The 18,737-nt window shown below is 49.1% G+C and overlaps 2 protein-coding genes across 3 annotated transcripts in view; one reads left to right on the forward strand and one right to left on the reverse strand.

Annotated features, from left to right (window-relative positions):
• ACSF2 (acyl-CoA synthetase family member 2) overlaps positions 1-18,737 on the forward strand; it is a 40,800-nt gene that overhangs the window by 15,072 nt on the left and 6,991 nt on the right. Inside the window, exons 8-10 of the mRNA XM_026099036.2 lie at positions 948-1,096; positions 1,689-1,780; positions 2,958-3,034. Of these exons, the coding sequence (XP_025954821.2) occupies positions 948-1,096; positions 1,689-1,780; positions 2,958-3,034 (318 nt within the window). The remainder of the gene's footprint in view (positions 1-947; positions 1,097-1,688; positions 1,781-2,957; positions 3,035-18,737) is intronic.
• CHAD (chondroadherin) lies at positions 4,415-13,281 on the reverse strand. 2 transcript variants are annotated; one of them, XM_026099038.2, is made up of 4 exons: positions 12,408-13,281; positions 8,018-8,181; positions 7,668-7,813; positions 4,415-5,422 (listed from the first exon to the last, which is right to left on the reverse strand). In XM_026099038.2, the coding sequence occupies exons 1-3, from the start codon at positions 13,185-13,187 to the stop codon at positions 7,672-7,674; spliced, it is 1,086 nt and encodes a 361-aa protein (XP_025954823.2). In that variant the 5' UTR covers positions 13,188-13,281; the 3' UTR covers positions 4,415-5,422; positions 7,668-7,671. The 2 variants fall into 2 exon arrangements, with proteins under 2 accessions (XP_025954823.2, XP_025954822.2); XM_026099037.2 differs by having other exon boundaries at positions 4,415-5,419; positions 12,408-13,280.

The raw sequence follows: 18,737 nt of genomic DNA on the forward strand, positions 1-18,737 counted from the left end.
AATGTAGAGAAACAGGAACTCGCAGCAGACTAAGGTTGGTTGGTTGGGTTTTTGCAGGTAGCAGATTTCTCCACATCAACACTTCCACAGCCTACAGATGGAAGGGCCTCTAGTCCAAAAGTTTCTCTGTGTTCTTCCTTCATAATGTTTTTATTTTTACTGAAATTGAAATGTTTTGAATAAAAAAAAGAACTCATTTGAATAAAAAAAAGAACTTTTTATGGGAAAAAGATTGTGAATCACTTTTCATTTTGGTGAATATTCATTTCAGACAGTTATGGGACTCTAAAGGTTAGCTTTGAATTCTATTGAATGAGGTTTTAAAATTTATTTTGTATAACTTCATTTCATGTCATGTATGCAGTCTTGTTAATCTTATCAGGATATGTGTGACCTAGTTGCTGAAGTTTTCTATTTTTAATTCCTTTTAAAAAACATTAAGGGCAAATATTTTCTTTTGAAGTTCCAAAGTAATTTATTATAACACAACTGCTTTGATCCAGAAAAGAACCTGGGTTGTTTCAATCAGTCTTCAGAGCCTTTGGTGTTTTTTAAAAACAAAATAATATTGATAGCATGTGTTGGGTACTGCATGGTATAAATTTCATACCTGTTGTAGCACTGCTGCTCTTCTCTTCTGCCATGTCATGAAATAACGTGGAAATAAAATCAGACTGAAAAAAGTCCAACATGGAAATGACATTGCAGAATTCCAGAATGAAATTTTGACATGAATAATTTCCTAAGCTGGTTTTCACTAAATGCAAGAATTGCCAGCAGTAGTGTTTCCACCCAATAGGAACAAAGGTGAATGTCAAATTTCCAGCAAGTTTTAAATTAAACAGGGAAAGTACTCTGTTGAGATCTGGGTGCTCCAGCTGTGAGATGTACTAACCGTGGACTGGAAGATCTCATCTCACTATTGTGTTTGTTTGGCTTGATCCCAGGACTATCGCGTTTGCCTCCCCGCACCCCTTTATCATTGTCTGGGGTCTGTAGGAGGCTGCATGGTGACGGCTCTGCATGGTTCCTCCTCCATCTTCTCATCTCCAAGTTTCGAGGGAAAGGCTGCACTGGAGGCAGTATCAAGAGAGAAGTGAGAGTTTTTGTGTCTTCTTGCTGTAGAAGAACTCAGCATCACGTGGTGGTGCTCTCTTACCTGCCTCAGCTGGCAGGCCATTGCTCACGTCCTCTTCTCACTATGGCAGAGGGGGGTTGTCTGGGGCATGCTTGCAAAGGCGCTTTAGGAGCCTAAGTCACTTCTCTGAGTCCTGTCTTGTCCGGCTATGCTTAGGGGTTTGTTATACTTCTCTTTTCCCAAGAATAAAGGGATCCTTCTGGTCCCTGTAAAGGTTGGGACTTGGCTGGGAGGCATAGCGTCTTCTCAGTCTGCCTGTTATGGCCAATATGTTTTTTACATCTAGCCACCTGCCTTCTTCCTCTAAATCTAGTTCTGATGCTGAAGTAGCTGCATTTCCAGGTTGCTCCCCACGTGTAGCTTGTAAAACAAAGGTGCTGCAGTTGTGTGTGCGCACACGCATGCATGTAGCGATGAGCAACACATGTGTCACGCTTGCCTCTGTGCCACTGCCTCGGTGGCACCAAGTACAGTGAGAAGTAGGGCATTAAGTCGTTACTGCACCAGGCTCTAACTCTTCAGCTTTGCCTTTTCTCTTCCCTTCCTTAAGATGTTCCTTTTTGCATGGCACTCCAACCATGTTTATAGACATGCTCTCCCAGCCGGACTTTGACTCCTACGACCTGTCGTCCCTCCGGGGAGGTAAGTCTGGCAACCCAAAGAGAAAATGGCAAAACCCTGAGCAATTGGATGTTATCGGCTCCCCTCTGGGAGGGAGGTCAGCAGTGGGTTGTTCGTTCATTAAGCTTTGGGAGCAAATCCCTCTTCGGAGGGAAGAGTTATGCTGCGTGAACTTTGTGCTTCACTATTAATTTGATGCCACACTTCCTTTCCTTGGGCCTTTCGTTCTTTTTGATGAATTCCGTATTTTTAGCACTCTTCTCATGCCTTAAGGCAGTCTGGAGGAGGACTCCTCTGTTTTGTTTGCTACAGAGGGTGCTGGGAAGCCCGGGTTTGTTTGAGTCCTGTACCAGCAGCAACCGCCGTGTGGCAGCAGGCTCCTCGTGTGCTGCAGGGAGTGCACACAGCCTGAAGCAGAGCCGCGCTGGGGTGGGCAGCGGGGTGCCCTGACCTGAAACGTCCTGCCTGTTTTAAAAATCATTCATATAAGCGATGGAAAACGTGTGATAAAGTGTGCTGGGGCGTTTTCTCTTATCTTGGCCAGCCTCAGACAGAGCTGAGCACAGCAGCTGAAGCAGGGAGGCCCCTTGCCCTTTCGAGGCAACAGCAGCACTGAGAAAAGATGGTGCTGGAACACAAAAGAAGCACCTAGGCAGGTTATCTGATCATCTCTGTTACGTGAGGAACAATCCTGTCTTATTTCATTGCTCAGAAAAGCCTGTTTAGCGCTCTGCTGTCTTCCTCTGTCGTCCTGGGACATACTTGAACAGGGGAAGATTGATCTGCCCTCTCCCTAAAGGGCTGATCTCCTCCAGACAGGGATAAAGCTTTTTATTTTTGTGGTGGTGATGGTCTATGGGAGTGTTTTTGTCCTGCTAAGAGTCTGTGCCTGTTTCTGCTCTGAATCTTTCCTTTTCTGGAACTGCCGCTTGGACTGGGTTTGTGCTATGGAGTTTATTTTCCTAACGAGTGAACTCTGCCAACCCTTAATTCGTACAGGCAAACTGGCCTTACTGCTGCAGTGTTTGCTTCTAGAATAACTAGGACCTGTATCCATAAAAATAGAAAGTATTTTGACAGGAACCGGTGTATCCCAAAGGTCTTGCCAGCATTTAGATCTGGGAGTGCAGAACCTCCTGAAGGAGTGCTCCTGTGCATAGATGGTCTCCAAGAAGTCACCTTTCCTTCTTTCTTCCAGGCATCATTGCAGGTTCCCCTGTTCCCCCTGAGATTATGAAGATGATCATGACGAAGATGCACATGCCAGAGATTGTGGTGAGTCACGGTTGCTGTGGCTAGAGCTCCCTGTGTTGTTTGCCATACTGAGACCCCGTGTTTGTGCACTTCTGCACCACAGTGGTGCCAAGCATCCCCTGAGCTGCAGTGATCGGGGTGATGGGAACGTGGGCTCAAGGCTGGGCTGAGCAGTGAAGATGGAGTAAAGCTGGAAGGATGAAGCGGGATTGCTTGGTAGCTGGTGGGGTGTCTGGAGAAAAAGCCTTGTAAGGAGGGAAGACACTGCATTCAGTGTTGTAAGCTGAGCTTCTGTTGATGTATTTCAAAGTTTGTAAACCCTTCTGTTTCCTCACTGTACATGCTGCAAGGATGACTTGTTACGGAAGAGGCATTTCTGATCCGCACTGGTGTGGGTAGATGCGCACGCTTGTTTTGCTGCGGAACTGGCAGGTTTCTTTCACCATCTCGGGTTGCACGCAGATGTGAAACCTTGTGCACGTTGCACACTTGAGACCCTGAGCATGAGGACAGAGCCACACCTGCAGCACCAGCCCTTGCGTTGTCCTAGCTGCAGCGTGTGCCAGAGCCAGAGTGCTTGTACTCCATGGCATGGCTGTGCACCCTCAGCCCTGTGCATGAACCTCGGCATGTCCTGCATGTGGCGGGGGACAGGCCATCAGTGAGCAGGTCCCTGGGACTCTGGGTGACACGTTACAGGTGCCTGCTCGTTTGATGTCTGACAAACAGATTTTACTCTTGAGGAGTGTGTGAGTGTGTGGCTGTGTGAGTGTGCGCCTGTGCGTGAATGAGCAAGCCAAAAAGGGCTTTTTTGTTTTTTGTTTTGCTTTAAAGAAAATAACTTCTGCCTCAGTGCCATGCTGTTTGTGAATGCTGAGGAAGCAGACTGTTGTGATGGATAAACACATGGGGCTAGGAGTCAGATTATACCTGTTATTGTTGGCAGATCTGGACCTTGCCAGTAGCAGGAGTTTTCCAAGGATGACTGTGTGCTCTGGAATGGGCTGGCGGAGTCCAAGGCATCTGTCCTGGAGCAGTCTCGGGGACAGCCAGGGGTTTTTCCTAGACATGAAGCACTTGATGCTCATTTCAAAACACCAGGGACAGCCCTGGTGCCGTTCCCTGGACTCAGTCAGGGGACTGAGTCAGAACTGACACCTATTTTTATAGTAGGCCTGAGTTTGGCCTCACAAAATATATTCAGACAGTAAACACTACAGTGGCCAGGGTTCATTAGGTGTCTCACATGTTCCTGCTTTGCGAAAGGCAAAATAATACTCTTCTCTCTCAAGCAATCACCCTGCCCATAGGATAAAGGAGAATAAGTCTGTATTTGTACCACCACACTCATGTTATTTCTGATCCACTAGCCGTCACACAGACTCATGGAGACTTGTTGAATTCATCTTTGCAGCAAGAGCTTTATACAGAAGATGTACATAAGAAAATATACAATTTGATTTCTATATAGGAGACAGAGGAGTTTTCATCCTCTTAAAGGTCATTTACACTCAGTTACAGAGGAATAAATATATATATATTTATATAACTCTTTAGGATAAAAAACGCAGTTAAGTTGCAACTGTGGTATTGTAATAGCCATGACAATAAACCACAGTCATCCTGGTGTGTCCTGCTAGATCCTCTGGAGTATGGGCAGAGAGAGGAGGAGGGGTGCCCAAGCAAGGCCACGTGGTGCACACCTTCTCCTCTTGGACATCTATGCATCTTGGTAGACCCCCATAGAGTGGGAAGGGAATCCAGTCTTCAGATGACTTCGGTTTCAGGGTTTCCCAGTACTGCTTCACTTAAAGATTTCTGGCTGACCTAGAGAGATTGCTCCCTTTTGGAACAGAAGGGCAGCTCTCTCTCAGGGCCACTGTTTCTTGGACGTTGCTTCGCCTATCATCCTCAGCCCTGACCTGCAGGGATCCCCTCCGTGGGTAGGCAGAGGAGTCTCTTTGCATGGGTTGAGCCTGGTGTTCCTGCTTGAGCAGCTGGGGTTGAGCTGTGGGGGAATGCACCTACCTTCCTACTTGCTTCCACTCCGTTGGAAGGGGAGAGACAGAGACAAACTGGTTGATCAGGGACGCGGGTTAGGTTGCCTCTGGGAAAGATGACTGTGTTTTACCGGCATTGTCTAGGTTAGCTTGTCTTAGTATGGTCATGCATAGTTTAGTTTTTAAAAACGCCTCTTTTAAAATATATAGATGTCGAAAAAGATTGAAAAGGTGGATTCCATCCTGCAATCAGCAGAGAAGCGGGGATTCGGAGGAGGCTGGAGGTGTTTGGATATATCAGAAATGTATCCTGACAGGTAGGAGAAGCTTAAGGAAGGACTCAGAAGAAGTCAGTAGTTTTCTGATGGTTGAAGTGACCGGTCACCAGGACAGGCCATACCGGGGCCTGCTAGGAAAAAAGAGAGAAGCTCACATTTAACATGTTTAGGGCTTTTTTTTCAAGGAGATAGTAGACACTGGGTTCTTTTTTTTAACTCTGGGTGAATGAGTGAAGCCCAGAACTGAAGATGAAGAGTTAGGGAGTCAAGGAGCCATTAAGAGTTCCCATTATAAAGGAGCTGGGTAAGTTCTGTCTCTGACTTCTTCTGCCATCTTGCTGTATGACTCCTGAGTGTCTTACCCAAAGCGTTCACAATGAGTTACCTAAAGGAAGGAACTCGAGAGCTACATTATCCAGAGCAGTGAATTGTTTTGGTGCCCAGGTTCTAAAACTCCAGAGCAGGTAGATTTTAGAAACTGCCAAACAGCCTTTCATCTAAAAGGTGATCCCTGTGCAGTGACCCAAGTCACTGATCGTCCCTGAAATATATATCCCAGTAAGTGACTCTTAAATGCCTGAGTGAAGTCAGAGAGGCCATAGGTACTTCATATTCCTTAGAATTGTGTCACTGCGCTGGAGTGGGTTTGCATGCCTGCATTTTGGTACTTACACCTGAAGATGCTGAGCTCTGCCTTCTGTAAAATGAATGGTTTACTGTTTCATTAAAATTTGTAAACTTATTTGAGAGTGTTGTGTGGAAGGTGCTATAGGAAAGCCAAGTTTTATGTATTTTTATATTATATATATATATTTTACTCTCATAATAGAGGAGTGAACTGGGATTGAGTTTAGGCGGGGAGAGAAGAAAGTTAAGAAGGGTCAAGGCTGTAAATAAAATACATTTAAGTATTATGGTTTAGAAAACTGAAGTTTTTCCATCCTTAGTGCGGAACTTTACCCGCCCTGTATGGAACGACTGGTATTTCCATTTCTAATCCATAAAACCTCTGGCTCTACAAGAGAAATAACCACTTTAGGAAGGCGCAGAGCAGCTGGCATCATCCCTGACATTTTGGGCATAAATCTACTTTCTCCATCCTGTTATGCATATCCTTAATGAATTGGGGAGCAAATGACCATAAATGGACTTCAGGCTTCTGTCTAGTCCTTTCTGTTAGGAAATGACATAGTAGCAACTCCTGTTCATACAGTGCAATGCAGGGTCATTGCACTTTACCTTACCAATAAGCAAAGGTCCCTTTCCCAAGAGCATATAAACTTAGAGGCTCATCCCAAACTCTCTGGAATACATGCAAGCTTCAGATCTAGTCCTGGGATGGGAAAAAGTAGAATGCTTGGAGCAGAGTGATGGCAGCTGTGGGCTTCTTGCTATTCCGTGTTCTGGATTTAATACTCCTACTAGCTTTCAGTTGTTGAAGGTGTTTCTGTGATAGTCTTGCACAGCTGATGGATGTCAGCGAGCTCATTGCTCAGAGGAAAGTCAGCCCTTTCTCCTGAATTGCCTTCTATCCCAGAACACCTTATTCAAATAGTATTTGCTGTCTCAAACCTCCCTCTTCTGGGACACTCATTTCAGGGCACCAGCCCTTGTTTCTAAATACCTGAGTGTCTTGGATGGGGATTTGTAGCTGTTGACAGGTAGGTGCTGGACTGAGAATGGCTTATGGAAGACATCTGTTTTCATATGGAAGATGCAGCCTGCGGCCAGATTTCCCTGCTGCGCCCTGCCCTGGATTTCAGGCCAGACCTGGGAGGACCTTTACGAGGGCACAAGGGCGTCCTAAGCACTGCAGCCTAAGCTCTTCCTGGCCAGGACTGGTGTTGATGTCCCCTTTCCTGGAAACAGAGCTGTGGCCATCAGTTTCTGCAGACGGCCTGCTGCACTCTGGCATGGCAGGCGTCTTTTGGCCATTCTGGCCTGCACCAGATTTAAATGAGGGGCAAAAGACTGAACGTCTCCAATCTGTTAGAAAACTAAGTGTGTGTGATCCCAGCTCAGGATAGGAGTGGGCCAAATCCACCCTTTGCACCACCAATTACAAGTTGCACCCCTCCTTTGCTGCCCAAGGCCTGTCTTTCACTGTTTGTTTTATGGGGTTGACTTCGTCCCAGTTGCTCCAGGCACGCTCTCTGCCTGCGAGCCTGTGTGCTGTCCACCATTGCCGAGGAGACGGAGCAGATCTGAGTGAAGGCCTCAGCAGTAAACAGGTGAACTGTTTTGAGCCAAACCTTGGTGTCACTGAAGTCCGAGACAAGAGTCCCGCTAACTTAGGTGACATCCGGATTTGCTGTAGGTGTGTGTGAGAAGTGACTAAGAGCTATTGCTGGGAAGCGGTTCTGTGAACCATCTTACGTGTTTAATGGCGGCTTCCCTTCTTGGACCTCTTGGTGGGAAGCTTGCAGGTGCGGAGCGCGGGGGTGTCTCTGATCGACTGCCCCCGGTACTGCGCTGGCGTGGAGCAGGTGTCCTCAGCGCGGGTGCGGTTGCCTTTCAGCCACCTGGGACATGGAGAAAGAAGGCCGAGAGCTTACAAGGGGCGCAAACCACCAAAGCAGAGACAGCAGACCGCAGAGGGAACTGCTGAGCATGGTGTAGTTTTCCAGGGTCTCCTCTTGCTGGCGCGGCTCAAGGAGGCCCCCCTTGAGCGGCCCCCGAGGGAGACCCCGAGCAGGTAGGAGGGATCGGTGTGAGAGGCGCCTTACTTGCGCAGATGTGCTAGCTGGCAGTTGCAGTGCCAGGCGTTTTTGGAGAGCGTCAGAGTCTCCATTTTGTCGAAGGGGAAGTTGCGGGGCAACTGGCTGAGCCGGTTGTTCTCGAGGTGAGCGGTCTTCAGTACAGTCACACCAGCAAACGCGTTGTCTGCAAACTAAAGCGCAAAGGTTTATGGTTGAGCAACACTGAATTAGCGAAGGGGAGATGTTTTCCCAGGTTAAAAACTTTGGTTCCTCTGCTCAAGACTTTTAGTGACATAAATGTGGGGAGAGCAAGAGGCAATGAAAGGGGAAGGGGAAGTCCTGGCCCCTGGAAGCTCTGCCACAGTAATAGAGATACCAGGCTGGTGGGTTCTTGGGTGGCAGGGTCTCTTATCTGAGGAGAGCTACATACCAAAACCATGCAGGGTTGTTCTTTGCAGCGACATCCCTAAATAAGTGAAGTCTGGCAACCCTCTTTCTTTGTGAACCACACTTCTCCTTTCTAAATGAAGATATTTTACAGGTATAATCCTTTCCAGGCTGGAACTCCTCCCAGTGCCTGTTGCTTTCTCCCTCCTGGAGCTGTTGAAGGAGGGAGTGTTTGTGGCGTCTGAAGGGCCTGTAGACTTTGGCAGTGCCCGGTGGGCTCTGAGTGGAAAGTTACACTTGGCGTCAGAGCCAGGTAGAAATAGTGAGGCAGGTTTCCGGCACCTCAGCCTCTCCATTCTCTCTCTTTCCCTGTGATTTTTGGGTTGTACGCTGCAAGATCTGTTTTTTCACAATTAATGGGTAGGCTTTAAGGGAGAGCCTCTGCTGCTTCACACCCTCAGAACAGAAGCTTTGTGCACCAAAGGAAAAAAATTGGCTGTAAGCCCTACTTTTCAGCCCTCTCCTCTCTTCCTTAGGCCTCATATCTGGCTTTTCTTTGTCAATAGTTGCTTAGGTTGGAAAGTTTCCTCTTGAAAGCATCAACACAAACTTCCTTGGATGTGATGAATTAGAGAGAGGGTTGTTGACAAAACACAAGCTTCTCTTGGCCGTGGCAAACCATTCCTCCCCTTCTCAAAGCAGGGGAAAGCTTGCTCGAGAGTGTAGAGAAGAGATTCACTAGGGCTACCAGAAAACCCTCTGAGTAAGAACCTGCATTTTCATTTCTGGGCAGAAGCTCACACATTCAGTCACACTCCAGACATGACCATCAGGGTGTGTTCAGGCTCTCTTTAAGCTAAAAAGCTTGACAGAGGAAATGTGCTATTTTAAGCTGTGAACTTTTGTGATCTTCCAAATTAAGCAATGTTGGATTGGATTATAGCTTTTCTAAGAGACTCCCAGAGTACTGTACAGCTACTATTGGAAAGTCAGCAGTGCTGTCCTCTGTGGTCCAAATCTAAGCTGACCTTGGTAGATTTTACTGTGCTGATAGTGGAGCTGCCTCTTAAATAAGATATGAGTCTTGTCCTTGGCTACTTACTTTGCCCAGGGAGACCCTGCCACTTCTTAAAACAAGGGTATTAGCCTGAACACCCTGGCCACGTTCTGGTTTGGATAGTGGCATACTGTCTCAGCTTCTCCTACCTCCCCGATCTCATGAGAAGAGTCGGAATCTGCTGGTAGCAGTTGCAGTGCTTCTTCCCATAGTATGTATTTATAAAGAATTTGGGGAATTTCCCAAGTGAAAATCACTATTTAAACGGAGAATTACTGTTGTTCTTTGCTTTCTCTGGCAAAGCCTGAATTTTTTTTGCAGTGGATGTGTAGTGAGGGATGTACTTACAGCTTCCAAGGATGGAATTTCCTTGCTTTCTGTTGATTTACACAGTGGGTCTTGCTCTATGAGAGGTGCTCCTATAGGTGACTAGTACAAGTCTGTGATGCTAACAGGGAAGATTGTGCATGAGGGAAATTATGTAGTTCTGGAGTTGCAGACTGGCCTGAGAACTTTTCTTGTTCTGCATGAGTGTGATTTAAAGTGGGATAGCTTCACGTGGAATAGTTCTGCACTTGGTCAGCTCTAAAATCTTGCAGCCATACAGGGAACAGCTAAGGACCATATTTTTATGAAGGAAAAATAGCTACAGTTAAGATATCAGCAGCATTCAGAGTATTCAATAGTGATTTCCTAGGTCATATGGCTTCTATGATTATGTGCCTTCTAGCAGTGCAAAGTCCACTTACTGGTCATTTGGATATGAGGCCTTCTGAAGATTTGAAGAGAAAACTGAGCTGGTATGGGAGCTTTTTTTTTTTGGGGGGGGGGGCGGAGGAGGGGGGAGGTAAGCCCTGAAGCTGTAAAGGCCACCTCTGTTAGAGTTAATTCAGTAAACTGGTGTCTTACTGAGCTATAGGGGAGGAAAGGAGGTTCCCAGCTGCAGAAGAGCCTTTAAAGGCCCCATCTGTAGGTAGTCACTGTAGAGAAGGCAGCCTTTTTTTCTGGCTTTAATTGTTAATCCTGGCTTTTTGACCAATCCTTATAAATCTCCATGCAAACCTCTGCAGTTTTGTTGGGGTATTAGAACCCTTTCCACTGTCTTGTACAGAGAAACACTTAACTGGCTGCCTTTATAATGTTGTGTTGAGTTCCTCAAACTCTGATGATCCTGGAGCTTATTTTGGATTAGAAGATTAGGAAAGAAGAAAGGTATTTTGCTTGACTGGGCAGAAGCTGCATACACTGTCAGAAGGGATCGTGTACACCTAGCTAGAAATCCTGAAGGTGTACGGAATAAGGACTGATAGATACTAATGCAGTGCCTCAAACTCTGTTCTTATATGAATGTAGGTGGTCTTCTAGTTGACAGCATCATTCCTGCCTAAAACTGGATTCATAGATGTCAAGTTTTTCAGGTGCTTCTTTAATGGAGTTAAGGACACTTCTCTGGAGCATCCCAGCATCACAGATTAGTTAAATTTCTTCAGCACAAGATGTGGGACCCTGGTGCCTCTAAATCTTGTACCACATTTAAACTGTAAACTTTTGGCTTGTTTGTGATGTAAGTGCCTAAAAGCTAAGTCTCACAAAAGTGATGTGATAGCATGTCTAAGTATCCACTGTATAAAGGTCTTCCTTAGGGAGGTCAGTGCATAGCCAAACTCAACATTTATAAACTATTCCAGTCCTGAAGAGGCTATTGCTGAGAATGGACAAGGGCTCAGATATTGACTGGGTGGTACCAGACTGTTTTAGATAGTATCATTCTCCACCTGGGCAAGCTGTGATTCTAGTTTTGGAGCATAGCATTTTGGGATGCTATATTCCCCTTGAAAATGCCATGCTCTGTTACTGGCATCTTTCGGCAGGTCTGTCCTTTTCTTTACAGGTGATCTGCTTATCCCTGCGAGGCTTTTTGAGCTGCTCTTTGTTGCTAAGAAATTCCCTTTTCATCACATCTTCCTGCCCATGGTGGGTTTTGCTTTGCTGTGAAGTGCTATCCTGCCTTACCTGGATGTGCTTCATCTTTGCACTTCCTAGCAAAGGATCATCCCAGGGAGAACTGTTCTACTTCATCTGCAAAACCATCCTCCTTTTCCAGCCCTGTAGGGTATGTGTAGGACATGAGGCTGCCATAAGATGCTGCCCTTCTTGTACTGCACTTGTTTCTGTGCTTCCTGGCATTTTAGGGGTCCTCCTTCCAGTGGCTCTCTGAGCGTGATGCTTCTGCCTGCGGATCATGCTTTCTCACGGAAAAAGAAGGGGGTTGTTTTGCCAGGATACCTGAATGTCCCTCCTCCTCTCTGGTAGGAACAGGGCCCCTTTGTAAGATGCAGCAAGAGTTCCTCTTGAGAGAGCATCAATAAACAAACCTTTCTTTATAATGTGTAAAGTTGGAAGGCATGGGGGAGGTGAAGGTTCATATGCCTACCTGTCTGAAAGGCATGAGTGAGAAACTGCTGCTATTCATAGTCCCTCCAGAGGAATCTCTCCCTCCTAACGAGCAACAGGTACCAAGGCTGAATTAAGGAGGAAGAACAGTTCAGCTCTGCAAGGTGGCAGTGCCCTTCAACGCCTTATGTACAAGGCAGATGATTGCCTCTCATCCCATGTCATGTGTGTGGGATGCTGGAAGGTTGCTGATTGTGCTGGAGCACCCCAAATACCTATTTCAATGACCGGTGTAACTTCCAGCTTGGGAGGGAACGTGGTGCTATCCAAGGAGTTTGATCAGCCCCAGATAATTTGGTTTTGCATAAAGCAACCCAACTGAAGAGTGGAGTACCTCTCGCTCTCATCCCCTACTTGGGCCCTGTCAGAGGTCCTCAGCTGGCTAGGGAGGCCAACGGCAGGTCTGGATCCCCCCCCTCTCCTCTGGGGGAGGGACAGTGAACTGAGGGCTCTGTAAAGGAGAAGAGAATCAAGCCCAGTGTTACTTATCTGAAACAAAGGGAAAGCGAAAGGACTCACCTTTTGCAGTTTCATGTTGTCCAGGCTGAGTGTCTGCAGGTAACGCCCGAAGGACTGGAAGGCATTGTCGGGGATGACCTCAATCGGGTTATAAGAAAGCTTCAGTTCCTCCAGCACTCTCAGCTTACTCATTGCATTCACAGGATAGCTGCTCAGCTGGTTCTTGTCCAGGTGGAGGACAGCGAGGTTTTCTACATCTTCCAGCGCCCCAGGCAGGAGGTTGGTGAGGGAGTTGTCAGAGAGGTAGAGCCAGCGCAGGTCTTTAGCACCACTGAAGACCCCTGGTTTCAGCTCCCGGATTTTATTGCTGCCTAAGTGCAGGATAAAAAGGTTGACCAGAGGGGAGAGGAGCCCTTTGGGCAAGTCTGGGATCTTGTTCTGGTCCAGGTACAGGTAGGTGAGCTCAGACAGGTCATCAAAGGCTCCTGGCTTTATGACACTGATCTGGTTGTCAGTGAGATAGAGGTAGACCAGGCTCTTGAGGCCCCGGAAGGCTCCAGTTGAGATCTCCTTGATGTGTGAGCTCTGGAGGTGAAGGGACACCAGCTTTTTCATCTCCCGGAAGCCATTGGTCGGCAGGACGGGGAAGTTGTTCTTCTGCAGGTTGAGGAGCCGCGTTTGCTCGGGCACCTTGGGGATCTTCCGCAGCCCAGCATTATCGCAGATGACGTGCTGCAGGTCTCCGCCGTGACAGTGGCAGCTCGGGGGACATGCCTGCAGGATAGAGGCAAGGCATGCCAGTAGGCTCAGGATACTGAGGAAGAAGCCTGACCGATTCATGGTCAGATCTGGAATTAGTGTGGCAGGAAGAGAAGAAGCAGGAGGAGGAGGAGGGAGATGGTTGGGAGAGAGAGAGTGACTGGGTTTGCAGCATGCTGAACACAGCCCTATTTATAATGTTATTAAAAAACAAAATCCCTTCCCACAAACCGCAGGCAGCAGCCAGTTGGAAGCAACTGACTTTGGGAACTTACTGTGAGCTTAACCCCTTGGCACCAGGCAGCGGAGCGTCCTCGGTCCTGCCTGGCCCCACTGCAGAAGCGGCTGTGCAAGGGTACTTTTCCTCTCTGCAACAGGGAGGCAAATGGTCAGGAAGAAGAAATGCAGACTTGCTCTTTGGGGAATCTCTTCAATGCCTGCTGAGCAGTGTGCCCACATTTATCAGTGGGGATGGGAGAGCCTGTTCCTCTTGAATAGCAGCCTTGGGATGGCATAGCAGGGACCACTGCTGCACTTCCCAGCTGCCTTGTGCCGAAGCTTTCGGCAGGCTCCTGGGCTGCACGTTAGCCTAGGTTTGGGAGAGGCATCTCTTCCTGTTATCAGAGGAGCAGTTCCTGCGGGCTCTGTCTCTTGCTGGCTTCGAAGGAGTTTGCCTGAGCGGGGACTGGGGAGGATGGGAGCAATGTGGGGTCATGCCAATGGTTGCCAGCACTGTAGCTGTTCTTGCAATGCAAAATTACGGTTGAAGTTTTCCAGATCTGGTTTGTACCTAGGAGCTGGCCAAGAAAGGGAGCGTAAAGATATTCTTAATTTTTACTGTGCCTTTCCTATGAACATTAGACCATGAGACATCTGGAGCTGGCCACAGCCTGGGGACCTGTGGGTGGGGAGACTTCCCCACCCAGTCCTGGGCTGAAGAGGAGAGACCGTATGCAAGGCCTGTCTGTGAGAGGGAGCTCTTCCCAGCACGTGGCCCTATGGAGCAGCGGCCGCTGCCTTGGGCGGTGGCATGGGCAGTGGCAGAGCCTGCGGGGATGCGATGGGGCTCAGGCTGGTGGATGCACGGCTGGGGGAAGCGCAGCCAGGAGGGCAGCGGTGCGCTGCTCCGTGCCTGGCTCAGATGCGGTGCTGGTGATGCCTGCGGTGCCGGGGTGAGGCTGGGGACAGGGAAAGGCATGGGCGTTGGTGGCAAAGCAATGAAATTGCCCTCAGAGAGGGGCCTGGGGCCTGTGCCGGTGCCTGTCCCAGAGCAGCAGTTGCCAGAGTCATTACGCAGAGGTGAGCTGACCAGGGGGGGTGTCCCTTGCTCTCCCGATAGCAATGGATAAAGCAAAGCAGTTAATAGCCTGGGTGCCCACTTTTGTGAGTGTGAGGGGAGCGATCCAGGAGGAGGTGTGGGGTGGGGTTTGGAAGTGGAACATTTTGAACTGGTTTCCAGCCAGTTGCTGGCTGCAGCAAACAGCTGAGAGCCGAGCACATAACTGTGAGCTTGTTGAATTTTCTGCTCCTGAGGCTGGCTACAAAGCCCCAGTGGAGCTTTTGCAGAGGCGAGACAGTCTCAAGAAAGGGAGGAAATCCAAGGGCTGACTTAGGACACAGACTGGCTTATTCACAGAGATTTCTGGCTTTTTCCATTGTTGCAAGGAGGAATTAGCCAGCGCCACTGAGCATGCGCCAGACCGTGTTATGCAAACGGCCTGGCAGCCCGTGCTCCTCGCAGCTGTCACATTGAATGGTCTCCTTATTGCATGACTAACCTGGGGGAGAGAGGGCTTCTGGGGTGTGAATTCGGGTTCTGATGAGCCTGGGGGGCAGACGGGATTGGCTGAATGATGATGTAATATGGGACCTTGGTGCAAACCAGGCCATGTCAGTCCTCCAGTATTTGTCAGTGCTGACATGCAACGCCCTGCTAGTGAGCAGCTGGGGCTTCGCCGCGCGCTTCAGCATGAAGTCATTCTCCCTGCCTTGTCTCCTGAGACCTACTGTTACTGTAGGACCTACAGGCTCCTGCAGGGACCTGCTGCAGGAGGTTTTCCTTACTGTAGTCTTTAAAACCCTTTGATCAAGTAATGCTGCCAGGTATTTTTGCTTATGCCTGACGAATAGATTCAGCAGCCACCCCAATGGTCAGGTGTGGTGGCTCCCAAACCTCCCTGTTTTCCTGCTTTGCTGCTCCAGGCTGGTCAGGACTCGGAGTGCCCTGTATAAGTGGGGATTTTAGTAAGACTCAGACCAGCAGCTGTGTGAATGCCCGGAAAAGAAATAAAAAAATCATCCCCCCAAATCATCTTTTTCTTTCCACTGATTGATTTTTTTCTTGAGCAGGTTTGACTGCCTTAGTCTTGCTCAAAATCATCTGTTGAGCAATTCCTGAAAGTTATCTCTGAGCTGTACTTGTGCAGGAGGAACAGATTGCTACGATTTAAAAGCAGCCTGGTTTTGTTGGACACCGAAGCTAGGCAGCGTATCTGTGCTCCCTCACTGAGTGCACTTGATGCTTGATACCCTGAAACTTGCTTTTCCCATCCCCGTATAAAAAGTATCGGCTAACAGCTTACTATTTCTGCAGAGATTTCTTCCAGTGTGAGTCAGAGTGGAGCAGAAAGGTAGCGAGGGCCTTGCAGCCTTTGTCCGTAAATAGATCCAGCCCTTGTGTGTTTCTGGAGCAAGACCCCTTTTGGAGTTAAACTATACAAACTTCAAACTGTCCTCTCTCCTTTCATCCTCTAAGGATATGTGTCCCTTTCCTCCACCCTTGGTGTGATCACTGGCTGAGATTGCAGGTTTCGGGGGACAGGGACTGTCCCCCTGTATGGACACGGTGTGACTGGAGTAGTCAGGCTCTGGACTCGGGTGATGCCTGTACTTTTTGGGTGAAGATGCTGTGATTTAGTTGCCACAACGCTCTGCTAGTGCGAGGTGGGAAGATGTTTCTGCCCTGGAGGGCTCCCTGCCAGCCTGTTCGGTGCAGCACAGGTTAAGTGGATGCTGTGTTATTTTTGGTCCTGCTGTGGGATGGCAGCAGGGCAGTGCTACTGGGGGAAAGGTGTCTGCTTTTCAGCTCCGTTCCTCCAGGCACAAATGTTTAATAGAAGGAAGTTCTTTCTCCTAATGTTTTTGATTTCTATGCCTCGGTGAGCACATTCCTGTGGCAGCAGCCAGTTGGCACCTTCCACAGCTGGCACCTCGCCTGGCTCTGGGAGAGGCCCCCGGGCTCCCAGCTGTTTGTGTTTTGAGCCGCTCGCTGGCAGGGTCTGCCGTTCCCTCCCGGGTTTCGCAGACCTTGATGGGGCCGAGTAAGGCCGGCCAGCAAGCGCACGGCGGTCCTCAGAAGTTCCCAGCGTGCCTGGTCACTGCTCGGGTCTCGTGGGTGGCTTGCAGCCCGCGGTGACAATGGGAGCAGTGTCGGTGTTCCCTCTGCCGGGGCGGGATGCCGCAGCGACCTGAGCCCCGTCCAGCCCGTCACCCCGCACCCCCCGGGAGCAGGGCTGCTGGGACGTCTCAGAAGAGGCAGGATTATCCTGCGATCCTCTCTTTCTTAATTGATTAACAGTTCTGCAAACATTCACGGTGCCTAGTAATTTGCAAATGCTTGGCTTCCCTCCTCTCCTTCTTGGAGGCCCTTGTGGGCTAAGCAAATAAATACACTGGTTTTAAAAAAAACAGTATAAATATAGATTTGGGGTGTAGCTTTGGTGCTGCAGGTCAGAGCTGTTTTGATACAACAGTGGAGATGGTCTTTTCCATGTTTCATCTTTATTTTTGTTAGTGTTAGCAATTCTGTTGCATGAGGACAGCTGCACATGAAATATTTCATGTTTGAAATATTCCATTGTCCACTCAAGCCTAATTTCGTAATTTTGGGGGGGGTGTCAAGATCTGGTCGGTAGGTCAGCACACACTGGCAATGACCTCATTGAAGCCAGCAGAGTGACACTGGTGTAGCTCTCCTTGGGGACCAGGCCTTTTTCTCGGCCAGAGAAGAGGGCTCAGACCAGCTTGGGGAGGTGCCCTGGGTGCCCGTGGCATCCCGCTCGGGATGAGCCCTTGCAGAGCCGAGGTCCTGCCGCTCCCTGGCGCTGGGCAGTGGGGAGGGAGCAGGACAGGCAGAGGTGCGAGCGAGGCCATGTGGCTCTGAGTGTCCCAGGAGGCTGTTTGGGGGGCAGAGCACCCTCCGGACAGTGTTTGGGGGGCTCTGGTGAGCAACAGGGATCCCTAGAGGGACTCCAGGGTTCCCCTTCTTCCAGGCAGTGCCCGAGAAATCCCTGGCCTTCAGCAACCTGCAAGTATCCCAGCAGTTGTGCTTGGGGCTCTGAGTTCAGACCCGGCTTGCTGTTTCTTTTTCACATGCTTGAAGGGTACCTCGCACTGAGCAGCGAGGGCCCAGGCTGTCCGCAGCGCGTGGCGAGGTGGTGGTGGGTGCACCTCCTTCCTTTCGACTGTTTCCTTCCCGTGCAGCATGGCCTAGGCCCACTGACATGATGCCGCTTTGGCTCCCCGTAGATGTCTGCCTACTCTGCTCCCACCCCACTTCCAATCCCTGGGAGACTTCTGACTTTCCCAAATGCCCCCGCCACGAGTCCTCCCTCTTCCCAAAACGGAAAATCAGCCTCGCTTGGCGACAGCTTCCCTACTTGTCCTTAGCCAAAGTGACACCTACCCATCCCATGTCATTGCTAGACAGGATCTGATGAGGAGGTGGGTTTACTAGCTGCACAAGCTATGGGAACATGCTATGAAAACATTTAAAATGGTAGTTCGTTATACAGTATGGAGACATCAAGATACTGGACTTTTAGGCCTGTCTGCAGTGGGGCTGAGCGCTCCAAGTCTGTGGGATTACTACCTTTGTACCTAGGTTTTTGCCTGGTTTCCTTCTCCAGCAGCTTGGAGCATTTGGATGCCCCAAACCAGTATTTTTCCACCTTTCCAAAACACTCTGCCTCTGCAAAATCCCTCTCTCTTTTTGCTTTTTATTCTACTTCTCCTAAATGTATTGCCACCCCAGTAACAGGGAGGAATGGAGTTAATTGCATAGCAAAAAACATTTATCAAGATGCTGATAAAACAGCAAGTAATTGCACATGCCTGTGCTGGTTGCCACTGGGCAGCGTTTCTGAAACGCTGGCAGGGCTGGGCAAATTCTTGCGAGCCTCAAGACGGCTACTCAGCCTGGGAAGAAGAGAGGCAGCTTTAATTCCCGACCGCGAGGAGCAGTTTGTCCTGGCTGTACAGTAGCAGGAGGCCAGTTTCCAGCAGCAGTCTTCTGGACCGGGCAGGCTGGGTTGCCATTTTCGCAGCGGTCTCCTCCCGAGGCAAAGCCATTGCGTGTTACGGCACAAAGACGGCGCTTTGGGCACCTGCTATTTTTGGGAACGTTTTAAGCCCCATCCAAGCGGGGACTGTCTGGCAGCTCTCCGCGTGGGGAGAAACGCCAGCAGGGCGGCCGCCCTCGGAGGTTTGTCCTACAAGACCTGCTTGTTTGTGTCCTGATGTTTTGACACAAAGATGGTACTGTTGCTGCAGAAGGAAATGAAATTGCAGTGTGACATAGGGCTGGTGCGATCAGAAGTTGTTTTTGCAGCAGTAAAGGTGACCTGAGGGTTC

This window comes from Dromaius novaehollandiae, chromosome 18, assembly GCF_036370855.1.
Source record: "Dromaius novaehollandiae isolate bDroNov1 chromosome 18, bDroNov1.hap1, whole genome shotgun sequence".
Classification (NCBI taxonomy): Eukaryota; Metazoa; Chordata; class Aves; order Casuariiformes; family Dromaiidae; genus Dromaius; species Dromaius novaehollandiae.

Excerpts from the sequence above, each read along its gene's own strand:
- CHAD (XM_026099038.2), bottom strand. The coding sequence starts at position 13,187 with ATGAATCGGTCAGGCTTCTTCCTCAGTATCCTGAGCCTACTGGCATGC. Across the intron at positions 8,182-12,407 it reads ACAACATGAAACTGCAAAAG|TTTGCAGACAACGCGTTTGC; the intron begins GTGAGTCCTTTC and ends TTTGCGCTTTAG. Across the intron at positions 7,814-8,017 it reads CAGCTAGCACATCTGCGCAA|GTGGCTGAAAGGCAACCGCA; the intron begins GTAAGGCGCCTC and ends TCCATGTCCCAG.